This window comes from Mercurialis annua, linkage group LG8 (genome assembly GCF_937616625.2).
Source record: "Mercurialis annua linkage group LG8, ddMerAnnu1.2, whole genome shotgun sequence".
In the NCBI taxonomy this organism is placed as follows: domain Eukaryota; kingdom Viridiplantae; phylum Streptophyta; class Magnoliopsida; order Malpighiales; family Euphorbiaceae; genus Mercurialis; species Mercurialis annua.
In genome coordinates, this window is record NC_065577.1 from 42,144,457 (window position 1) to 42,166,086 (window position 21,630).

Genomic DNA, 21,630 nt, shown 5'->3' on the forward strand with positions numbered 1-21,630 from the left:
GTTCTTGACAGATCCTCACCTGAGGATCTGTAACAGATCCTCAGACGAGGATCTGCAGATCCTCGCCTGAGGATCTGTAACAGATCCTCAGGCGAGGATCTGTCAGATCCTCGCGCGCGAGGATCTGTCAACAGATCCTCCGGCGAGGATCTGTACAGATCCTCCGGCGAGGATCTGTACAGATCCTCGTCGGAGGATCTCAAGAACAGATCCTCAGGTGAGGATCTGTTAACAGATCCTCACCTGAGGATCTGTGACCCGCGGGTCTGGAAGAACAGACCCGCGGGTCTGTATTTTAAAAAAAAAATAAAAAAAAAATTAATTTTTTTATGTATATTAAAAAATTAGGGTTGATTTATTAATATTTTAATTTTTGGGGTTAATTAGTTAATTCATATTTTAAAATTTGGAGATTAATTTGTTATATATTAAAAATTAGAGGGTTAATTTGTTGTTTTAGATTTTAGAATAATAGGGATTAAATTGTACTTTTTTAATTATAAGTTTTAATTTGTAATGTTTAAAAAAAATTAGGACCATTTTCAACTTTTTTCTATCAAAAACCACCCTGAGTAACAAAACCACTATGAAAAACCGGAGAGTGTAGTACACTCTCTTAGGTGAGAGTGGGGAGGGGGGTTTTTGACCCGTTTTACACAAGTTCAGGGTATAAGTGATCCCTTTTTTCAGCTTTGGACTTTTTTGATACTTTGACACAAGTTCGGGGGTGAAAGTGATCCTTTATTCAATTTAAAATATTGCATATCTTTTAAAATATCAAGGTAAATTTTGTAATTTTCCTATTTACTGAACCAAATCGAACCACCCAATAAACAAACCTAACTTGAAGAAACATTAAACATACTGGCCTAAGATCTACCTGCCCATGAACTCTAACATAAAAGCCCATCCCCATAAATTGACATAGTCAAATTTCAATATCTCCCACCCATACCGGTATATCTATTTCTAAAGGAGCAGCAAGTTTACTTCAATGACCCCATCAACCGTCACTACCAATAAACCAAAACATACATTTCATCAGAACTACCACTGAACAGATCCCCAATAACTCTTTGAGGCAATTCGTCGAACACATAGCCTTCATTACATAATAATAAACCGTTTACTCTGTGAACATATCACATTCCATCAATTTACACAATTAACTTGACATGTTACATTTAGCCTTCAATTTCATTTACATTAATGTAATCTGCAATACATAATTATCAATGGAGAATCTAAACTAAACCGTGTCGCAGCATAGAATTAAAGCTCTACAAAGAGGGCAACTCGAATGAGTAACAAGCCATTTATCAACACATTCACAGTGGAAAAAATGGTTACATTCCGGCAACACTTTAACTTTATCACCCTCTTCAAACACACCTAAACATATACAGCATTCAGACAATGATGACGACGACGACGATGATTGGTGCAAACTTATTGGTATAGCCTTTATCATGGTCTGATCAAGGCCTAGCCCGCGCTGCGACGGAGCTAGCGTGTGACTTAGCGGGTTTGACGACGGAATATGGTGTTGTTGGTAACGGCAGACCCAACGGGCATAGAGGGATAAGAGTGTTATGAGGATCACTAGGGCTAAAAGTATGACGATGAAGAAGAGTGTACGGCCATGTATTTCGAGATCATTGTGGTTGAGTTCTGTTGAGAAGTGCCAGTGGAACGGTTGAGAGTCTTGTGATGACATTTGACGGTGGTGGTCGCGGTGGACGGTGGTGGTTGTGTATGTATAGGTTGATGGAGGAGTGTATAATATATAGTTTGAGTTTCAAAAGAGTATATAATAAAAGTTGATAGGTTTCAATTATTAAAGATTGGTATGATGACCAATTTGAAATAAATGTTCCTTCACTATAGGAACATAATTTATAGTTGTATTTCTTTCTGATTTAACCATTTTGTGTAAGAAATAGTATTGATAATGATACATAATTGTCAAAAAAAAAACAATTATGTAGGTTCAGTGGTTTATAAGGCAAGATATTTCATTTGTGTTCTGTTCTTGATAATGACTGTTAATTAATACTATTATATTATATGATACAAAATTAGAAACGTTTATTGGTTTAGGTATATAATTTCCTGGTCTCTCATTATAGGAACATGATTTATATTGGTAATTTTTCTAGTCAAAAACTTTTATGTAGCAAACCAATTATTAGGGAGTGTTCCGATTTATATTTTTATTCTGTGAAAATTGTGGAGGTTTCGAGTTTGAATTTTCATACCATCACACTCATATGATTAAATGATATTTTATTACTTCTAAGGTGATTATAAGGGGATGAGCTTTTTCTGTTGTATAGCTTATATGGCCTTTCGACCTCTCCAAAAAAAACTTTTGTATAAGAAACAGTAGTGAGATAGACAATAATCGCATAATTGTCATAATTGTGTAGGTTACTTCATAAGATAAGATATTAATTCATTGGTGTTATGTTGGTGATAGTGACTCTTAATTAATAGTATATGATACATGATTAGACATTTTTATTGACTTGAGTTGGATACTTAATCGCTTGATCCGTCCATCTTGAACCAGTAGTTTTAAAATTTTAATTTTGTTCGGTCTAAAACCGTAGTATCTATGAAATTTTTATAGGCGGACTTGAATTTTTAATTTTCAAAAATAGAGCTAAAACCGCATAAATTTGATCAAATCCGTATGTACCTATATATTCAGTAAGACCTAGGTAATGAAGATAAATTCATTCTGGTCTTGAACAAGACTTGAACTAACTATTTAAGCTCTCATAATTCCGATTAGGTTAATCGGAATTCATCCATATTCGATTGATGAACAACTATATACATACATGAGTAGTAATTTTATAGCTTACAGTTTTTTCAGAATTCAATGTGTGAAAAATCATGATAATTGATTAACCTAAGGGTTACTTAATTTATAATGATCAGTCAACTTGTTAGTGTAAAAAGAATTAACGAAATTGGAGGTGTAGTGGGGAAGTAGGAGTTGGGGCCATAAAGAATAAGAAAAAGAGTAATTTTGCAAGTAGAAGTTGGGTGGTATTGATGATAATCTACTATGCCCTAAAAGATTATATTCGAGACCCTCACATGAAGCACCAACGAGCTGTATCTCAAATGGTATAAGCGTTGGGCAGTAAATGTCAAAGTCGTGGGTTCAAATCCTCCCACAAGCGCTCCTCCCTCCCCAATTATCAAAAAAAAAAAACCCTCACATGAAGCTGAAATCGAAATTTAGTTCGTTTATTTTAAAATCATCAAACATAGATATATATCAATTGGAATAAAGAATTATCCACCCCTCAACTTACCACGAAATATCAAAAAGATTCAAGTTAACAAAAGTGGATCAATTCAGCCCCCAACTATGCCAAATTTTATAAAATCCCCCTCTTACCTCCAAGAGTGATACACACTCTCCATTATGAAATGAAAAAAATAAATTAAAGTGATCCTTAATATGTATTTCATTAATAATTTTCAAATATCAATTTAATCATTATAATTTTAAAAGTTCATATATCATATAAATTTTTATTTAAAAATTTAGGTATCTTTTTGTATTTTTTTCTTTTCTTATCGTCTTCTTCCGCCGGTTAATTAATAACCCTTAAAAAAAAGGAACCGGCATCAATTCAGAATTGACTGACCATGCTCGTTTCAAATGGGGTCCTATTCAATCGTCTTCTTCTTTATCCTCGGCTCATGTCCTATCTGATTTTGCTTCTGCAACTCACTCCCAAAGCATCAACCTTAATATTATAGTGGCGGCTCTGGTAAATCGTCCATTAGCTGTGTATTTAGTGAAAAATATTAATATAAATTTTAAATGATGTTTTTAGCATTAAATAACATTTGTTCAATGTCACAGTAAATCATTTTTCTTGTAATGTCTCATGTCTGCAATGTACTTCGTGTTCAAATGTATAAATATATTTGAAAGTTTTTCAAAATTATCTGGAATTTGCATCCAAAAATACTGGAAAAAATAATATATAGTTTTTTGAAGTGGATTTTTTTAGTACAAATTGGATTAAAAGATAAAAAAAGATAAATCAAAATTAATTGATTTTTTTAAGATTTACTTTCGATTTATTTTTCATATTAGTATATGCCAAAAATATATCGAAAAGCACTAAAAATATCAAATAAAGCATTAAACACTTATAACAAACATGCATAACAGTCAATAAAATTCAAAGACACCCAAAAAGATATTCAAAATATATTGAAAAACACAAAATAAAACACTTATAATACACGTAAAAACATCATACAATACAGTCAATAGTCCATTGGTCAATAGTAAACATACCGCTTGTTAACCACGTGTTGACTGTCGTTGCCCGAAAATTTTATGGCCAAATTCCCGATGATCGGTGACCGAACTTCATGCATTTATTTTTGATATTTCTTTAATATTTTTCATGTTTTTTGAAAATCAACATTTTTACAAAAAAAGTATCCAAAATGTTCTAATGTGAATTGTAATTTTTGAAAGTTTATAATATTTTTAAAAATAAGATTTTGAAAAATATGAATGACATACTTATGTCAGTATGTTTTGATGATGCTTTTGATAAATGATGGTCTTTTCTAATTAGTTTTTAAGTTGAAAAATCGTACGTATATTCAATTCATCACTTCATTCATAGACTGAATAAATCACATTATAACATGTCATTAAAATAATAATATTATGGTAATATCTTTTATTATTATTTTTATATATTTAATAAAATATTATAATGTGATTATTCAGTTTACAGATGATCCGGTGGACTGAATTTATCTAATTTTTAGTCAAAATGAGATAAATTTCCTTTTTGGCACTTTCCTAGGAGTTTTGCCATTGTTTTCTACAACCTTTTTTTTTTTTTTTTTTTTTAATCAAAAGATAGATAGATAAAACTCAGACAAGAGTACACAAAACACTAAACAATTACAAAAATAAAGAAGAATAATGTGTCTTGTTCTCTTGAGCCCAATCATGAGCGATCTTGTTCTGAATACGTGGAATGTAGCGAACCTCCGCTGATTCGAAGGAATTTCTGAGATGCCAAATATCATCACAAATATCTTGCCACAAGAAATTAGAACACAATCCTGAATTTATTGTTGCTGATACTTGGAGAGCATCACCCTCGAAACAAACTCTAGTCCACCTATTGCTTACAGCCCAATTCATTGCTTCACGAAGCGCTAATAATTCCAGAATTCCAGGGTCCCAAATATGCCGAAATACCGCGGAGAACTTGGATGAGATCTGGAGATGACTGTTACGAGCCACCACCCCAATAACTCCAAATTTCTTCTTGTTGTCTACCGCAGCATCATAGCTAATCAAAATATTATGTGGATTAGGTGGAGTTCTTGATGTCCCTGTATTAGGGATGCTTGCAGTAGGAAGCTTCAATTCTTCCGAACCCTTTAGACTATCTATATATTCCTGATAAGCTGAATTACATTGATCAATAACCTCTGCGACCGAAAGAGTCTGTTGTTTAAATATGAAGTTGTTTCTAGATTTCCAAATGAACCAGAGGTAATAACAAAAAAGTTCTATTGACGGCTGTCCACCCAAATCCATAAGGCATTGAGTAATCCTTTTCCATAACCCAGCGAAAGTAGGGCTTGTATCCCAAATCGACCTGAAACTAAAAGGGGATGCAAACCAAATCAATTGGGCTCGTTGACAATGGAAAAGAAGGTGGTTAACTGTCTCTTCTGTATCGCAAACCACACACTGAAGATTTAACTTTAACCTAAACTTAAGATTTGCTGCTGTTGGTATTCCATTATGCAAGCATTTCCATATGAATATGATAATTTTATGGGGAATTTTAAGCTTCCACAGCAGCTGCCAGTCTTTCTTTGTCATTACTGGAATTAGAGAGTCATAATTCCGAAATTGCTTGTGAAAAGCTACATAATATCCTGTCTTTACCGTATAACCCCCTGAAGGATGAAAAGCCCAAACCATTTTATCATTCTTAGGCCAGTAAGACAAAGGTAAAGACAGAATTTTTTGAATATCTTCTTGTGAAAAATATTCCTGTAACAAAGAAGTCCTCCAAGTTCTGGAAGTTGGGTCTATAAAATCTTTCACCAATCTAGATGGTTTAACCGAAGCTGCTGAATTGGTAGGTAGAAAAGGAGGGGTTCCAGGAATCCAAGGATTAGTATAACACCAAACCGAATCCCCTGTGGAAATTTTCCAGTAGGTACCTTGTTTAAGAAGTTGAATGCCCCAATGCAGACTTCTCCATCCCCACGATGGTCGTGACCCCAGAGATGCAGTTAAAAGGGTAGAGGTATTGAAATATTTCCCTTTGTAAACTTTGAACAACATGGAATTAGGGTTCTGCATAATTCTCCATACTTGTTTAGCAAGCAATGCCTGATTAAAGGCTTGTAAATCTTTAAAACCTAGACCTCCTTCCCATTTACTATGACACATTTTGTCCCAAGAGATCCAGCACATCTTTCTTTCCTCGCATTGTTGACCCCACCAAAAGTTTCGAATCAATTGAGTAATCCTATGGCACAGGGAGGTAGGGATACGGAAACTCATCATGGTATAAATAGGAATGGCCGTTGCAATTGCTTTAATCAGAATTTCCTTGCCAGCTGAAGATAAAAGATTCTGTTTCCAGTCATGTAGTTTTGTAGCTATTTTTGCTATTATACCAGCAAACGTATTGTTTTTAGACCTGGAAAATTGGAAAGGCAATCCCAAATATTGACCCTGAGGTGTATTCTCTAAGATACCTAAATAATTTCTAAAAAGATATCTTTGGTTTTCATCCACATCCCTACTAAAGAATACAGCAGATTTTGAGAAGTTGATATGCTGACCACTCATTTGATTATAAGAATATAAAATCTGATGAATAGTTCTAATATCAGGGAGGGAAACCTTAGAGAATATAATGGTATCATCAGCAAAAAGTTGATGTGTAATTCTTGGACAATTATAATTAAGTCTGATACCTGTAATACTTTTAGATTGGGCTGCTGATTGAAACAAATGAGTTAGACCCTCAGAGCAAAGAACATAAAGAAGAGGAGATAAGGGATCTCCTTGGCGCAGACCCCTAGTTGGTCGAAAAAAACCATGATTTGTGCCATTGATCTTGATAGAGAAGGAGACTGTAGTTATACACTCCATAACCCACTTGATGAATGTATTCTGGAATCCCCATTTATGAAGAATAGCCTCAATATATGGCCATTCTAACCTATCATAAGCTTTGCTAACATCTAATTTAAGTGCCATATATTGAGTATTTCCATGAGATTTAGAGTTAAGATAATGCATTACTTCATGAACAAGCAGGATATTATCAGAGATAGAGCGGCCCTTTGTAAATGCATTCTGGCTGGGAGACAAAATATGGGGATAATATTTTGAAGACGAGATGTTAGGATCTTGGAAATAATTTTATAGTAAACCGAGCAAAGACTGATAGGCCTATAATCCGCTACCCGTTGAGGATTTTTATTCTTAGGAATCAAAGAGATTATTGTGTGATTAAAACTTCTAAGCATATGACCCCCCCTAAAAAAATGCTTAATAGAGGACACAATATCATCACCAATAAGATGCCAAAATTGCTGAAAGAATAAGCTAGTAAACCCGTCACTACCCGGAGCTTTTGTGGGATTGATAGAAAACACAGCGTTTTTAATTTCATGGGTAGTAATGTGACAGCACAAAGCATTATTCATATCAGAAGTAATGCTAGAAGGGAATGAGGAAAATACCTCCGCAAGTGGCATGGGATTAGAAGTAGTATATTGCTCTTCAAAGTGTGTGACAATTATACGACCAATGGATTTTTCATCATAATGCCATGTCTGATGAAGATCCATAATCCCTTTAATAGTATTCTTTCGCTGACGTTGTTTACAAGATGTATGAAAATACTTTGTATTATTGTCACCTAGTCTGAGCCAAACTTGACGAGATTTTTGTTGCCAGTATGTTTCTTCCTGCAGTCTGGCTAAACAAAGTTGATTTTCTAATCTTCTGATTTCATTCCAGTCCATCCTACAAGGCGGTTGGGATTTTGCCATATGTAGTAAAGAATTAAAGCGCAGAATATTATGGTACGTATGGCTTTTATCCTTATGAAGATTTTGCCATTTAACTATTGCATGCCTACAAGATTTCAACTTTGAATAAATTTTGAACATTAAAGAACCCTGAACTTGTTGAGACCATGTAGAAGCAATAATATTTCGAATGTCTTCATTTTGGATCCAATTCTTATCAAAAAAGAATTGTTTGGGGGGTTTTTTGATCCTACTATCAAAATTTAAAAGGATCGCTCTGTGGTCTGAACCTATGTCATCCAGATGATGAACTTGAGCATGCTTGAATTTGTGCAACCAATCTAGATTAGCCATGCAACGATCAATCCTTTCTTGAATTAAGAACGGATGACTACGACGGTTACACCAAGTAAACGGCGACCCTAGGTATCCCAAATCATGCAGCAGCAAAGAATTAATAAAATCCTTAAAAATGACATGCTGATCCTCAACATAAGGAAGACCGCCAAGTTTTTCATCTTGGCTGATATATTCATTAAAATCTCCCACAAAAAGATAGGCCTGATTACAAGAATGCTTAAAGGAATTCAGCAATTGAAATTGACCATCCCTAATGGATAACTTAGTTTGTAAATATAAGAGATATATTATATATAATATTTTTGTTAGTACTTTTTTGAAATTAACATATAAAGACAATGATAAAAATAATGAGGTTGAGCGAACTTTTAGGGTTTACAGAGAAAATATTGGGGATTTCAAAATTGATTATATTCTGTTGGCTTAGATTGGAAATTGAAGTTATTAAATGGTAAAGGAAGACAAAGGGGACATGGGTTTTGCAAATTAAACAGAGATGTTTATGGTTACTTGTTAAGCAGAGATTTTCTTGCTTTGCTAAGAGAGTCTGGTAAACAATTTGAAATTACTTTTCTTTGAGGTTTGCACTTGCTGTTGAAGATGAAGTGATCTTTCTTCTGGTTACAAATGATGCTTTGGTATGTATTGCTTTCTTTTATTGCCCACTTACTTCACTAGTGCAATTGTTGCAGTAGTTTGTATTGCTAAAGACTTGAGGTTAAGGTGTTTGTGTTTGTGCCGCAAAGATTCAGACATGGTTTCTATGGTTAAGTTGTGGTTCTACAGATTGATTAATGGTGGTTTTAAGTGTTAGTCAAGCTTTCTGTGGTTTTATTGGGTTTCTACGACAACGGTTTGATGATATGTCTGAATGAAATTTATTTTGCTGTAATTGATCCCAATTTTCTCCATGAAAACTCTATTTTGGAATTGTCAAGGAATAGGAACACCCTTGACAAGAAAACAGTTAGTATGGATGGTTAAGTCCCACACTCCAGATATTTTATGTCTTGCCGAGACAAAAAATCAAACTCCACTAGTGATTCAGTATGTTACTCAACTAGGTTTCGCTAACTTGTTTGTGGTAGAACCTATCGGCACTTCTGGAGGGTTTTTGCTGTTTTGGAATATTGATGTACAACTAAGTATTCAGCTCTATAGTAGTTTTTTGGTTGTTTGTACAGTGACTCAACCTTCTGGTGTTAGTTCTGATCTCATTTTTTGCCATTTGCATAGCTCCCCAATGTTACTTGCTAATCAGCTTCAGACTTTGTTAGGTTTTCAACAGCAGTTATTGCCTTCGTATGTACTTTTGGGAGACTTTAATGCAGTCCTCCACCCGTCTGAAAAAGAGGGTGGTGTTCCTTACTTACCCAGATCCTTTACTTTATTTTCTCAATTTGTTTCACAACTTTCATTGCATGATTTGGGTTATGTAGGATTCCCTTTCACCTGGAGTAATAAACGTGCTGCTCCTTTTTTAGTTCGCGAGAGACTTGATCGAGCATTAGTTTCTTCCACATGGTTAGATACTTACAATACTGCTTATGTTCAACATCTTCCCCCTATCGGGTCTGACCACGCTCCAATCTTATTATCTACTGCAAATGTATCCACTCATAAGCACACTAAATTTTATTTTGATAAACGCTGGACATCGGTGGATGTAGTAAAGGATATTATTTTTTCAGGGTGGGGGTCACAGATTTCGGGAACCTTAATGTTTCAGGTATTCACAAAGTTGAAATGTATTCGAAGACAATTACTTTCATGGAGATCAAGTTCAACTTCCAATTCAAAAAAACGCATAGTATTTCTTCGGGATGAACTTACCCAGGCTCATCAACAAACATCAGCTAATGTTCAATGGCCATTCATTAGAAGTCTAGAAGCTGAACTAGTTCATGCCCATTTGCAGGAAGAAGCATACTGGGCTCAAAAGTCACGTGTCGCCTGGCTTAAATGTGGTGATCGCAACACTACTTTCTTTCATGAAAAAACGAAACAACATCACAGGAGGAACAACATTTCAGCATTACAAGATTCACATGGAGTTTGGCTTACAACAGAAAATGAATTGGTCCCTATAATCAATGCTTATTTTGAGGATCTCTATATGACTTCACATCCACCAAACATTACTCAGGTACTCCATGAATTTCCTTCTCAAGTTACTCTTGATATGAATAATTTCTTGACTGCTACTGTTCAACCAACTGAAATCAGAGATGCTGTCTTTTCAATTCATCCTTATAAATCTCCTGGATCGGATGGTTTTACTGCATTTTTTTTCCAACATTACTGGGATATTGTAGGCGCTTCGGTTACTTCAGCAGTTCAAGATTTCTTTAGGTCAGGTAGTATGTTGAAAGGATTTAACCATACAGTTATCACTCTTATACCAAAGATTTCAGTCCCACATAAAGTTTCTGATCTTCGACCTATTAGTCTTTGTTCAGTTTTTTATAAAATCATTTCAAAGGTTCTTACTACTCGACTACATAAACTTCTACCCAGATTACTTCCTGCTTCTCAAAATGCTTTTATAAAGGGTCGTTCAATAGCTGATAATATATTGATTGTCCATGAACTCTTTCATTTTATGCAACATCAGAAATCCAAATTACATCCTTATATGGCTATCAAGTTAGACATTAGTAAGGCGTATGATCGTTTAGAGTGGCAGTACATAGAGTCTATTCTTTCACGATGGGGTTTTGCAGCAACCTTTATTAAATGGATAATGGCATGTATATCTACTGTTACTTACTCTTTTCAACTGAATGGTTCAACTCATGGTTACATCCATCCTACTCGAGGACTTCGTCAAGGTGACCCATTATCTCCGTTGCTATTTGTATTATGTGCTCAAGGGTTATCTTTCATGATAGACAGGGCTGTCCGACATGGTTCATTACAAGGTTTACAACTTAACAGGTTCTGCCCTTCTATATCTCATCTATTTTTCGCGGATGATGCTATACTCTTCACTCCTGCTTCAATTTCATCTGCTACCGCTGTTTTACATATTCTTAATGATTATGCTAATGCCAGTGGACAGCTTATTAATTATGACAAGTCTTCAATTCATTTTGGAAAAAATGTGCTTTCCCCATTACAATATGCCATTCAATCTGTTCTGCACATGGTCTCCATGGATCTCTCAAAATCTTATTTGGGCTTATGTCCTGTTATCATGCGTTCAAAAACAGCTACCTTTTCTTCTATTCTATCTAAAATTAAATCGAGACTTTTGGGTTGGAAGGAGCAATTTCTTTCACCGAGTGGCAAGGAAATTTTATTAAAAGCAGTCATCTTTGCAATTCCAATATATTCTATGATGTGCTTTAAACTGCCAGTTTCTCTTTGTAAGCAGATTAATCGTTTGGTTGCTAATTTTTGGTGGGGAATGAGTAGTCAGGGACCTAAAATTCACTGGTTGGCATGGGATAAGCTTTGCATTAGTAAATGGCGAGGAGGCCTAGGCTTTAAGGATTTAACTTTGTTTAATCAATCACTTTTAGCTAAACAAGTTTGGCGGATCCTGCAGTCTCCTGACTCGTTATTATTTCAATTACTTCAGGGTCGCTATTTTCCTCATAAACATCTTTTGCAGGCTACTTTGGGACATAATCCTTCATGGGGTTGGCGAAGCTTACAATTTGGGTTACGGTTGCTAAAACCAGGACTTCTATGGCAGATAAATTCGGGTACATCCTTACATCCTCTACATTCTCCTTGGGTACCTGCTGTGCCTTCTGGCCTTCCTGTTATGAATCGAGGAGTTTTGCAAGAAGAGCTGCCTGAAACTATTTCTGGATTAATTAATCCTCTCATGGGTAACTGGAATGAGGTACTTATCCGTTATCTATTTATTCCAGAACATGCAACTTCTATATTATCATTGCCTATCCCTTATTTTCTCCAACCTGACCGTTTGATTTGGATGCATCATGCTTCTGGTAATTATACTTCAAAAACTGGTTATTATCAAGCATCTCTATTAAGTCATCCAGCTACGTCGCCCGTGTCCATGCATTATTCTAAATCTGATTGGCAAAACATATGGTCATTAAATATATATCCACGCATCAAAATATTTATATGGCGTGCTCTTCTTGGTGCTTTGCCAACTGGCGATGGTTTACATATACGGTGCCAGGTAAATACAAATTGTGTTCATTGTGGAGGAGCTGAAACTGTGACTCATCTTTTATTCCTATGTCCATTTGTTCAGCGTATTTGGTTTGCCTCACCGTTGAGTTTATATCCTATGCAACTCCCTTCTTTGCCTTTTTATTTATTATGGAAATATATTACTGCCGCCTTAATACAACAGGATCCTTCTAAGCAGTCATTGGGTTTGTTTTGTTTTATTTGTTGGTTTGTTTGGAAGTGCCGTAACAAGCTCCAATTTGAGAATGAGATACAAACTGAGTTACAGGTGATGCACGACGCTGTTGCTGCATTTCATGAATTTGCAGGTGTCACTGAATCTTCAGTCTCCAAGCTTCATTTACAAACAGACTTGCCTTTGCAATTGAACTGGCTACCTCCACCTATGGGTTTCATTAAGATTAATTATGATGCATCTACTTCTCAAATTCATCATTGTGGGTTTATTGCAGCTGTTGCTCGGATTTCAAATGGATCTGTTATTGGACGTTTTCATGCACATTTTCGACATATTTGGGATCCGGGTATTTTAGAATTCTTGGCTTTACGCGAGTCTCTGAATTGGGCAGTTTCACGTTCTTGGCTTCGAGTTATTATGGAGGGTGACGCTCTTCAAGTTTCGCAAGTTATTAATTCGACTACAGTAACGGATTACAGAACTTGGGGGATTTGTCAAGACATTTGGCGTCTACGGGATCAGTTTACTCTTTGCTCTGTCCATCATGTTAATCGTCGATTTAATATTTTAGCACATGAGTTAGCTGCTTCTGTTAAGTTTTTATTTCTACAAACTTTGTAATATGGTGTAATATTGGTCTCATTTCTATCAAATATCTACTTTTGAAAAAAAAAAAAAAACATATAAAGACTTATTTAACTCAAAATCATAGCAGCCACAATTGTAAGATTTTAAAAAAAAATCGATGGCTGACTATTATACTATTGTACAAATAACTTAATTGCATATCGTCTTACAAATTTTAAAAAGATTAAATTAAAAAACTGTGTTAGAACTATATAAATCTTTTGATTTTTTCAAGAAAATAACAACATATCAGAAGTCTGAATTATCGCAAAAATCCTTGAAATAACAAAAATCTATAACATTGTCACGACCCATTTTCATGAATCGTGACCGGCGCTAGGGTATCGGTATGGTCGTACCAAAACCCGTAGCAAGCCTTGCGGATAACAGATAAATACCATACACAACAATGTACCTGCATAAAACCACATGCTCGGGGCAACCGAGACTCCAACCTAGTCTAGCAGTACATATAACAACATATATTTAAAGTACGCTTAATCTCAAATAAACTCCAACATGGCAATATAATATAAATGCCATAAACACTGTAATCATGCCAAAAGCGATAAAGTAATAGTTGGACAAATCCAACAACAATAGTCAAAACATAAATAAAAACTAAGGCATGAATAATATGAAACTACTACTGCGGTCTAAGAGTTTAAAATAGTTCGACACTTTATTTCTGAAATAAATAAGGAACCTCCGAAAATGAAGAAACGGAGATCGACCAAAGCTCAAATCATAAACCTGGAAAATTTGGGAAAACAACGGGGTCAGATTTACTGAGTAGAGTTTATATAACCATTTACATTTATTAAGTTAAAAACCTTTAAAAGCGTTTAATAAAACATTTTCATTATGGATTATCAATGAAACCCTAAACCACAATTCTAAATCCATTGTCGTGTCGGTGAGACGTATCTCAATAACCGATCTCCGACTATCACTTAATAAATAGTGAGCCCAGGAGACGTATCTTCCACCGGTGCCCTCACTAAGGTGAGACGTATCTCAAACCTACCTCAATACCATAATCATTACCGGTGCGCACGCAGTCCCGATGATGCCCATCGAGTAGCACGTTCCAAATCAAATCCACAATGCCGAAAACAGTTCGAAAGCTGTTTATACATATACATATATACAAAATATAATAGTTGCTTAATAAAGAGGTAAATAGAGATATAAACTCACTGCTTGCTATTCCACGTGAAACTTGACAAGCAATCTAACTCTGGTTCGCCTCTGAAGTACGAACAGTCGACGGGTCTAAATAAAATATTAAAATCATAATTAAAATCAGACCCTAACTCTAAAGAGTACTAGACACCACATAGGACTAGCACAACGCAAAACCAAGTCACATTTAATAAACGCTTATATTAAATGCATTCCAAATATAATTCAAGTTATAGAATACAAATCATATTAATTATATATTAAATTACAATTTTAGTAATTTAATAAAAAAATTAATTTAACCCAAGTTAAAAATCCGTATCAGTGAGTCAGCCGAGTTATTAAAACTACCAAGCTTCTTCCCACTTGTTGGGCGACCAAAGTCTAACCCGATCCAAAAGTTTATTAAATTATAAACCCGAGTTTATATATTAAAATATCTGATAAAATAATTATCTATTTTTAAAATAGAATTCAATAGCTTAAAATACAAGTAACAAATCGTTACCCACAATTTACTTAACTAAAATAGTTAAGAAAATTATTAAAAGCTAATTTATAATTTAGCCAAAATTCTCAAAATGATAATTATGCGAGTGATCATCTGATTAAAAGATTATAATATAATATCGTTTTCAGAATAATAATAATAATAATAAAAACAATTTAAATTTAAATCGCTACTAATTTTATTTCCATTTTTTTTTAAATGATGAAAACAATTAGCAATTTAGAATTCACAACGATAATTGAGAGTTCGGTTTCAAATCGGTATTAATTTAAATCAAACCTTTGATTAAACATATAACAACCAACCAAATCATCATGAATAACTAATGGCCATGGAAATTCAAAAATGATGCTACTGCCGCCATAACCAAACCAATATGAACATAATAATGACATCCAAAACCATTTCCAAAATCCCACTCATTATATAAAATCAAATGAAATATGGAATATGAACAGAACACCATAATCATAATTCCTTTGGACAAAAAGTGAGCAAAAGCTCAACGACCAAATCCATGGCCAACGCAAACAGAAAATATTTTGATTGCAACACAAAAACAACTTCAGATTAATATAATAAGAACATATGAATGATATTAGATCATAAGAAATATAATTGCAGCAAAGGAGAAGAATTTACAACCAACAGTTAGTAAAAACGGTGAACCGTTACGGCGATATAACGGATAGATTAACGTACCGTTATCGATTCCAACGCGTTAGGATTTATGAGATCGATGAATAAGGGTGAAACGTCAAAGGAAATCTCAGATATAAGCTACGTAGATACGAATTAGCTGCGATAAAGACGGTAACCCAAACGAACGATGAAACCGACGAGATATCTTACCAAGGTCCGAAGCAATGAAAAGGATGAGCGATGAAATTCCTGATTGTCTTTGATGTCTAGGGAGAGACGGCTAGGTTTTAAGAAAAGTGATAGAAGTATATTAGGGTTTGAAAGTGAAGGAACGAATGAATAAGAAAACGCAGCAATTTCTCTTTACTGTTGTTCAAATAAGTTTCTGCTCCTTATAAAATTGATGGGCTTCCTAAGTATTTTGGCCATCTATCAAATTTGGATGGGCTTCCACGTGATAATATAAGGTAAGGGCATGGTTAATATGCTTACTTATTATGCTTACTTTTTTTTCTTTTTTTTTTAAAAAATTTAATAATACAAAACAAACACGAATCGAATCAACGAACGACCAAAACAAAATTTAATAAAAATATATAATAATAATAATAAATTTTTACCTAAAGCTTGACGAATAAAAATATATATTATTATTTTTTATTTTTTTTTTTAAAAATTAATTTAAAAAAAATACGGGATATTACATTCTCCCCAACTTATTAAAAATTCGTCCTCGAATTTAGAATGTAAAAACAAAACTTAACAGCACAACAAGTACACAAACAAACAACTAAAACACGTAAGCAACGATACACGTACCTCAAGGAAAGAGGAAAGGGTAACGTTTCCGCATATCGGACTCCGTCTCCCAAGTGCACTCCTCAACAGAATGATTCCGCCACAGAACTTTGACCATCAGAATCTCCTTATTCCGTAACCTACGCACTAGCGTATCGACAATCTCAACTGGTTGTTCCTCATAGGACAGCTCCTGGTCAATCTCAACGCTCTGAGGCACAATCACATGTGAAGGATCTGAGATGCACTTCCTCAGCATAGAAACATGAAAAACAGGATGCACTAAAGACATGTCTGGCGGCAGAACCAGACGATAAGCCACAGCTCCAATCCTCTCTGAAATCTCATAGGGACCAATGTACCTCGGTGCCAACTTTCCCTTGACACCAAAACGAACCACGCCTTTCATAGGCGAAACCCGAAGAAACACAAAGTCTCCCACCTGAAACTCGATGTCCTTTCTCTTCGGATCAGCATAACTCTTATGCCGACTAAAAGCTGTCTCCAACCTCCGTTTTATCAACGGTACCTTCTCTGAGGTAATCTGAATAATCTCAGCACCAGACAACTTCCGCTCACCGACCTCTTCCCAGCAGATAGGAGATCGACACTTGCGTCCGTACAGAGCCTCATAAGGTGCCATCTCAATGCTCGCATGATAACTGTTGTTGTAGGAAAACTCAATCAACGGCAAATGAGTATCCCAGCTACCCTGAAAATCAAGAATGCACATCCTGAGCATATCCTCCAATGTCTGAATAGTCCTCTCAGACTGACCGTCAGTCTGAGGATGAAAAGCTGTACTGAAGTCCAATCGAGAACCCAAGGACTCCTGTAACGCTTTCCAGAACCTCGAAGTGAAGACCGACCCTCTGTCAGAAACAATCGAAACCGGTACACCATGCAAACTGACAATCCTGTCGATGTACAACTGAGCCAACTTTGAAGCAGGATACGAAACCTTGATCGAAAGAAAATGAGCTGACTTGGTCATACGGTCAACTATCACCCAGATGGAATCGTACCCTTGTCGAGTACGTGGTAAACCAACAACAAAGTCCATGGCAATCCGCTCCCACTTCCACTCTGGAATAGGTAGTGGCTGCAGATAGCCAAAAGGTCTCTGATGTTCCAGCTTCACCTGCTGGCAAGTCAGACACTTGGAAACGTACTCTGCAACATCCTTCTTCATTCCGCTCCACCAATACGTACCCTTGAGGTCATGGTACATCTTGGTAGATCCCGGATGAACACTGTAAGCTGATCTATGCGCTTCCTCCAGAATCTGGTCTCTCAAACCATCTGAATCCGGAACGCACAGTCTCGAACCAAACCTGAGAACTCCTTCAACAAAAACAAACTCGGAATTCCCATCCAGATGGATCTCGTCCATAATCCGTTTCAATTGTGGATCCTCAGCTTGTAAAGCTTTAATCCTATCAATCAAAACCGGCTGCACTTGCAGATGTGCCAACAAACTCCCGTTCTGAGAAACCTGAAAACCGTAGCCCGAAGCTATCAAACCATGCCATTCTCGAACCATGGGTCTACGTCCAACCTCAGAAATATGGGCTAAACTGCCCGAAGACTTGCGACTCAACGCATCGGCTACCACATTAGCCTTACCAGGATGGTACTGAATAGTACAGTCGTAGTCTTTCAACAACTCTAGCCACCTCCTCTGTCTCAGATTCAACTCTCTCTGATCAAAGATGTACTTCAGACTCTTGTGATCAGTGAAGATCTCGCAAGTCGCACCGTACAAGTAGTGCCTCCAGATCTTCAGAGCAAAAACTACAGCAGCTAACTCCAAGTTATGTGTAGGGTAATTCACCTCATGCTTCTTCAGCTGACGAGAAGCATAGGCGATCACCTGGCCATGTTGCATCAACACGCAACCCAAGCCAATCCGAGAAGCATCGCAGTACACAGTAAAACCCTCTATGCCAGAAGGCAACGCCAAAACAGGAGCTGTAGTCAGAATCTCCTTCAGCTTCTCGAAACTTGCCTCACATCTGTCGGTCCACTCAAACTTAACACCCTTCTGTGTCAGCTTAGTCAAAGGTGCAGATATTCGAGAGAAATCCTGCACGAACCGACGGTAGTAGCCAGCTAACCCAAGAAAACTCCTGATCTCGGTAACTGACCTCGGCCTCTGCCAATCCATGACCGCCTCAATCTTCTTCGGATCAACCTTGATCCCATCCTTCGACACCACGTGTCCTAAGAAGGTAACCTGTTCCAGCCAAAACTCGCACTTTGAGAACTTAGCATACAACTGATGCTCTCGCAAGGTCTGTAGTATAGTCCTCAAGTGATAAGCATGCTCCTCCTCACTCCGAGAATAAATCAGGATGTCATCAATGAAGACGATAACAAACTGATCCAAAAACGGCTTGAAAACCCGATTCATCATGTCCATAAACGCTGCTGGTGCGTTAGTCAACCCAAACGACATGACCAGAAACTCGAAATGCCCATAACGCGTTCTGAAAGCAGTCTTAGGCACATCGACATCCCGAATCCGAAGTTGATGATACCCGGATCTCAAGTCAATCTTGGAAAAGCACTTCGCACCTTGCAACTGATCAAACAAATCGTCGATGCGAGGAAGAGGATATCTGTTCTTGATGGTAGCCTTGTTCAACTGTCTGTAGTCGATACAAAGTCGAAAGGAACCATCCTTCTTCTTAACAAACAGAACTGGAGCACCCCATGGAGAAGTACTCGGTCTGATGAAGCCATTGTCGAGAAGTTCTTGTAACTGCTCCTTTAACTCCTTCAGCTCAGCAGGAGCCATCCGATACGGCGGTATCGAAATAGGACCAGTTCCAGGAACAACGTCAATGCAGAACTCGATATCCCGATCAGGTGGTAATCCAGGCAACTCCTCTGGAAAAACATCAGTGAACTCATTCACTATAGGGACAGTGTTCATACTGCCCACCTCAGCATCCATGTCTCTAACCACCGCTAAGAAAGCTTGACAACCCTTACTCATCATCCGCTTTGCCTTGATCGCAGAAATCAGATTCTTCGGTGTCTCCGCCTTTTCCCCTTGAAAAGAAAAGGGTAGATCACCTGGAATCCGAAACTCAACCGACTTCCCTCGACAGTCGATCGAAGCATAATGGCGTGCCAGCCAATCCATCCCCAAAATCACGTCAAATGAAATTACATCCAACACAACTAAGTCAGCATGTAAATCTCTTCCATGGATCACCACGGAACACGATGGATACACAACGTCCACAACCACACAGTCAGACAAAGGAGTAGAAACAGATAAAGGTTCACTCAGACTTGTTGGTGTTACACCCAACTTAGCAGCAAAACACGTAGACACAAAAGAATGGGTTGCACCCGCATCAAATAAAACAAGAGCATCTACGAAAGAAATCTGAAGAGTACCTTGCACCACTGCGTTAGATGCATGAGCATCCTGAGGAGTCAAGGCAAAAACTCTGGCCTGACCCTGACTCTGCTGCTGTGAACTCTGTCCGGTACCATAGCTGCTAGAACCTCTACCGCCGTTTCCACGGCCTCCAAAACCACGCCCTCCAGAACCTCGGCCTCGCTGGCCACCAAAAGAAGCGGCAGGTTGAGAAAACCCTGCTGGTGCAGAGAACGCTGGTCTCTGACTCTGATAGGATAGCTGAGCGACACTAGCTGCCGACATCTGCTGCCCAGATGCCTGACACTCTCTAGCAAAGTGACCCGGCTGGCCACAAGTAAAACAGCCTCCTGGTGCTAAACGACACTCGCCAGGATGTCGACGTCTGCAGTTCTGACAGAAAGGAAAACTAGCGCCTCCGCTGTTACCGCGCCCAAAACTGCGGCTGCTACCGCTGTTGCCTGAACTGTAGGTGTACGGCTGATAACTCTTCTTGACACCCCTCTTCTTGTTCTTGTACTGAGAAGGTGCCGATTGGTAGCTACCACCACCACTCTGCTGTCCAGGTATAGAAGACTTCTTGGTCTGAGAAGGACCAGAAATATCCCCAAACTGCAGTAACGAGCTCTCCATACGCCGAGCACTGTCTACTACGTCCGTAAAATCCCTGCGTGTCTCGGTCAGCAAACTCACAAAATCGCGCCCTAAGCCTTTTACGTATCTGTTGTTCACCCTTTCCTGATCTGTCTGCAAGTCCGGCGCGAACCGACCCAACCTCACGAACTCTGTCGTATACTCGGATACTGACCTATCATCCCTAGTAAGTGAGAGCAACCTGTCTCTGTGACCCTCTGTCACTGAAAACGGCAAGAAGAAAGCTCTGAATCTCGCCACAAACTGAGCCCAAGAGATGGTAGCCATGTCAGCATGAACATAGCCACGAAACCAGTCACCAGCTGAACCCTTCATGGATATCTCGACTAGAACGACGGTCTGACGCTCAGTAGCCTGAAGTCGCCGAGCATTCTGCTCAACCTCCTCGAGAAAATCCAGCGCGTCTCCGGAACCGTCAAACTCCGTTGGCTTTAGCCTCATGTAAGCCAATACCAGATCCCTGTCAGTGGTTCCAACACCACCAACTACTGCACCACCAGCCTGTGGTTGCTGTTGCTGGGCAATCTGACCCAAAACCGCATACTGATCCTGCAAAGCGACCTGTCCCGCTTGCAGCTGAACCTGGTTGAGTTGTAACGCCGCGACTCCAGCCAAAAACGTGTTGAAGTCGAAGTCTCCCAACTCAGGTTGTGCCACACCTGGCGCTTGAGCACCTCCTGCAGCACCGCGTCCTACGCCTCTGCCTCTACCTCTGCCAGCTTGGCCTCGGCCACCACGACCTCGACCAGCTCGACCCCGACCAGCTGGACCTCTGCCTGCTAGTCCTCCACCAGCATGAACCTCTGGTTCATTCTGATCCACCTCCATAGAGATCGCGTCATCAGCCTCAGCATTTTGCTGAGCCGCAGCACGAGTACGAGTATTCATTCCTAAGAATGAAACAAGAACAATTTAAATAACACGTAAAATTTCATACCCAAGCATGAAATTAAACAAGCACCAATTAAGATTTCCCGAGAAATCAACAATGATAAAAATTTATTCACCCAAGTGAAAATAACAATATAG

The 21,630-nt window shown here is 37.7% G+C and overlaps 1 protein-coding gene across 1 annotated transcript; it reads right to left on the minus strand.

Moving 5' to 3' along the window:
* Nucleotides 1–1,107: 1,107 nt before the first annotated feature.
* On the minus strand, nt 1,108–1,875 carry LOC126661214 (RING-H2 finger protein ATL66). The gene has a single exon (XM_050355029.2). The coding sequence runs from the start codon at nt 1,715–1,717 to the stop codon at nt 1,250–1,252; it is 468 nt and encodes a 155-aa protein (XP_050210986.1). The 5' UTR covers nt 1,718–1,875; the 3' UTR covers nt 1,108–1,249.
* Nucleotides 1,876–21,630: the final 19,755 nt, after the last annotated feature.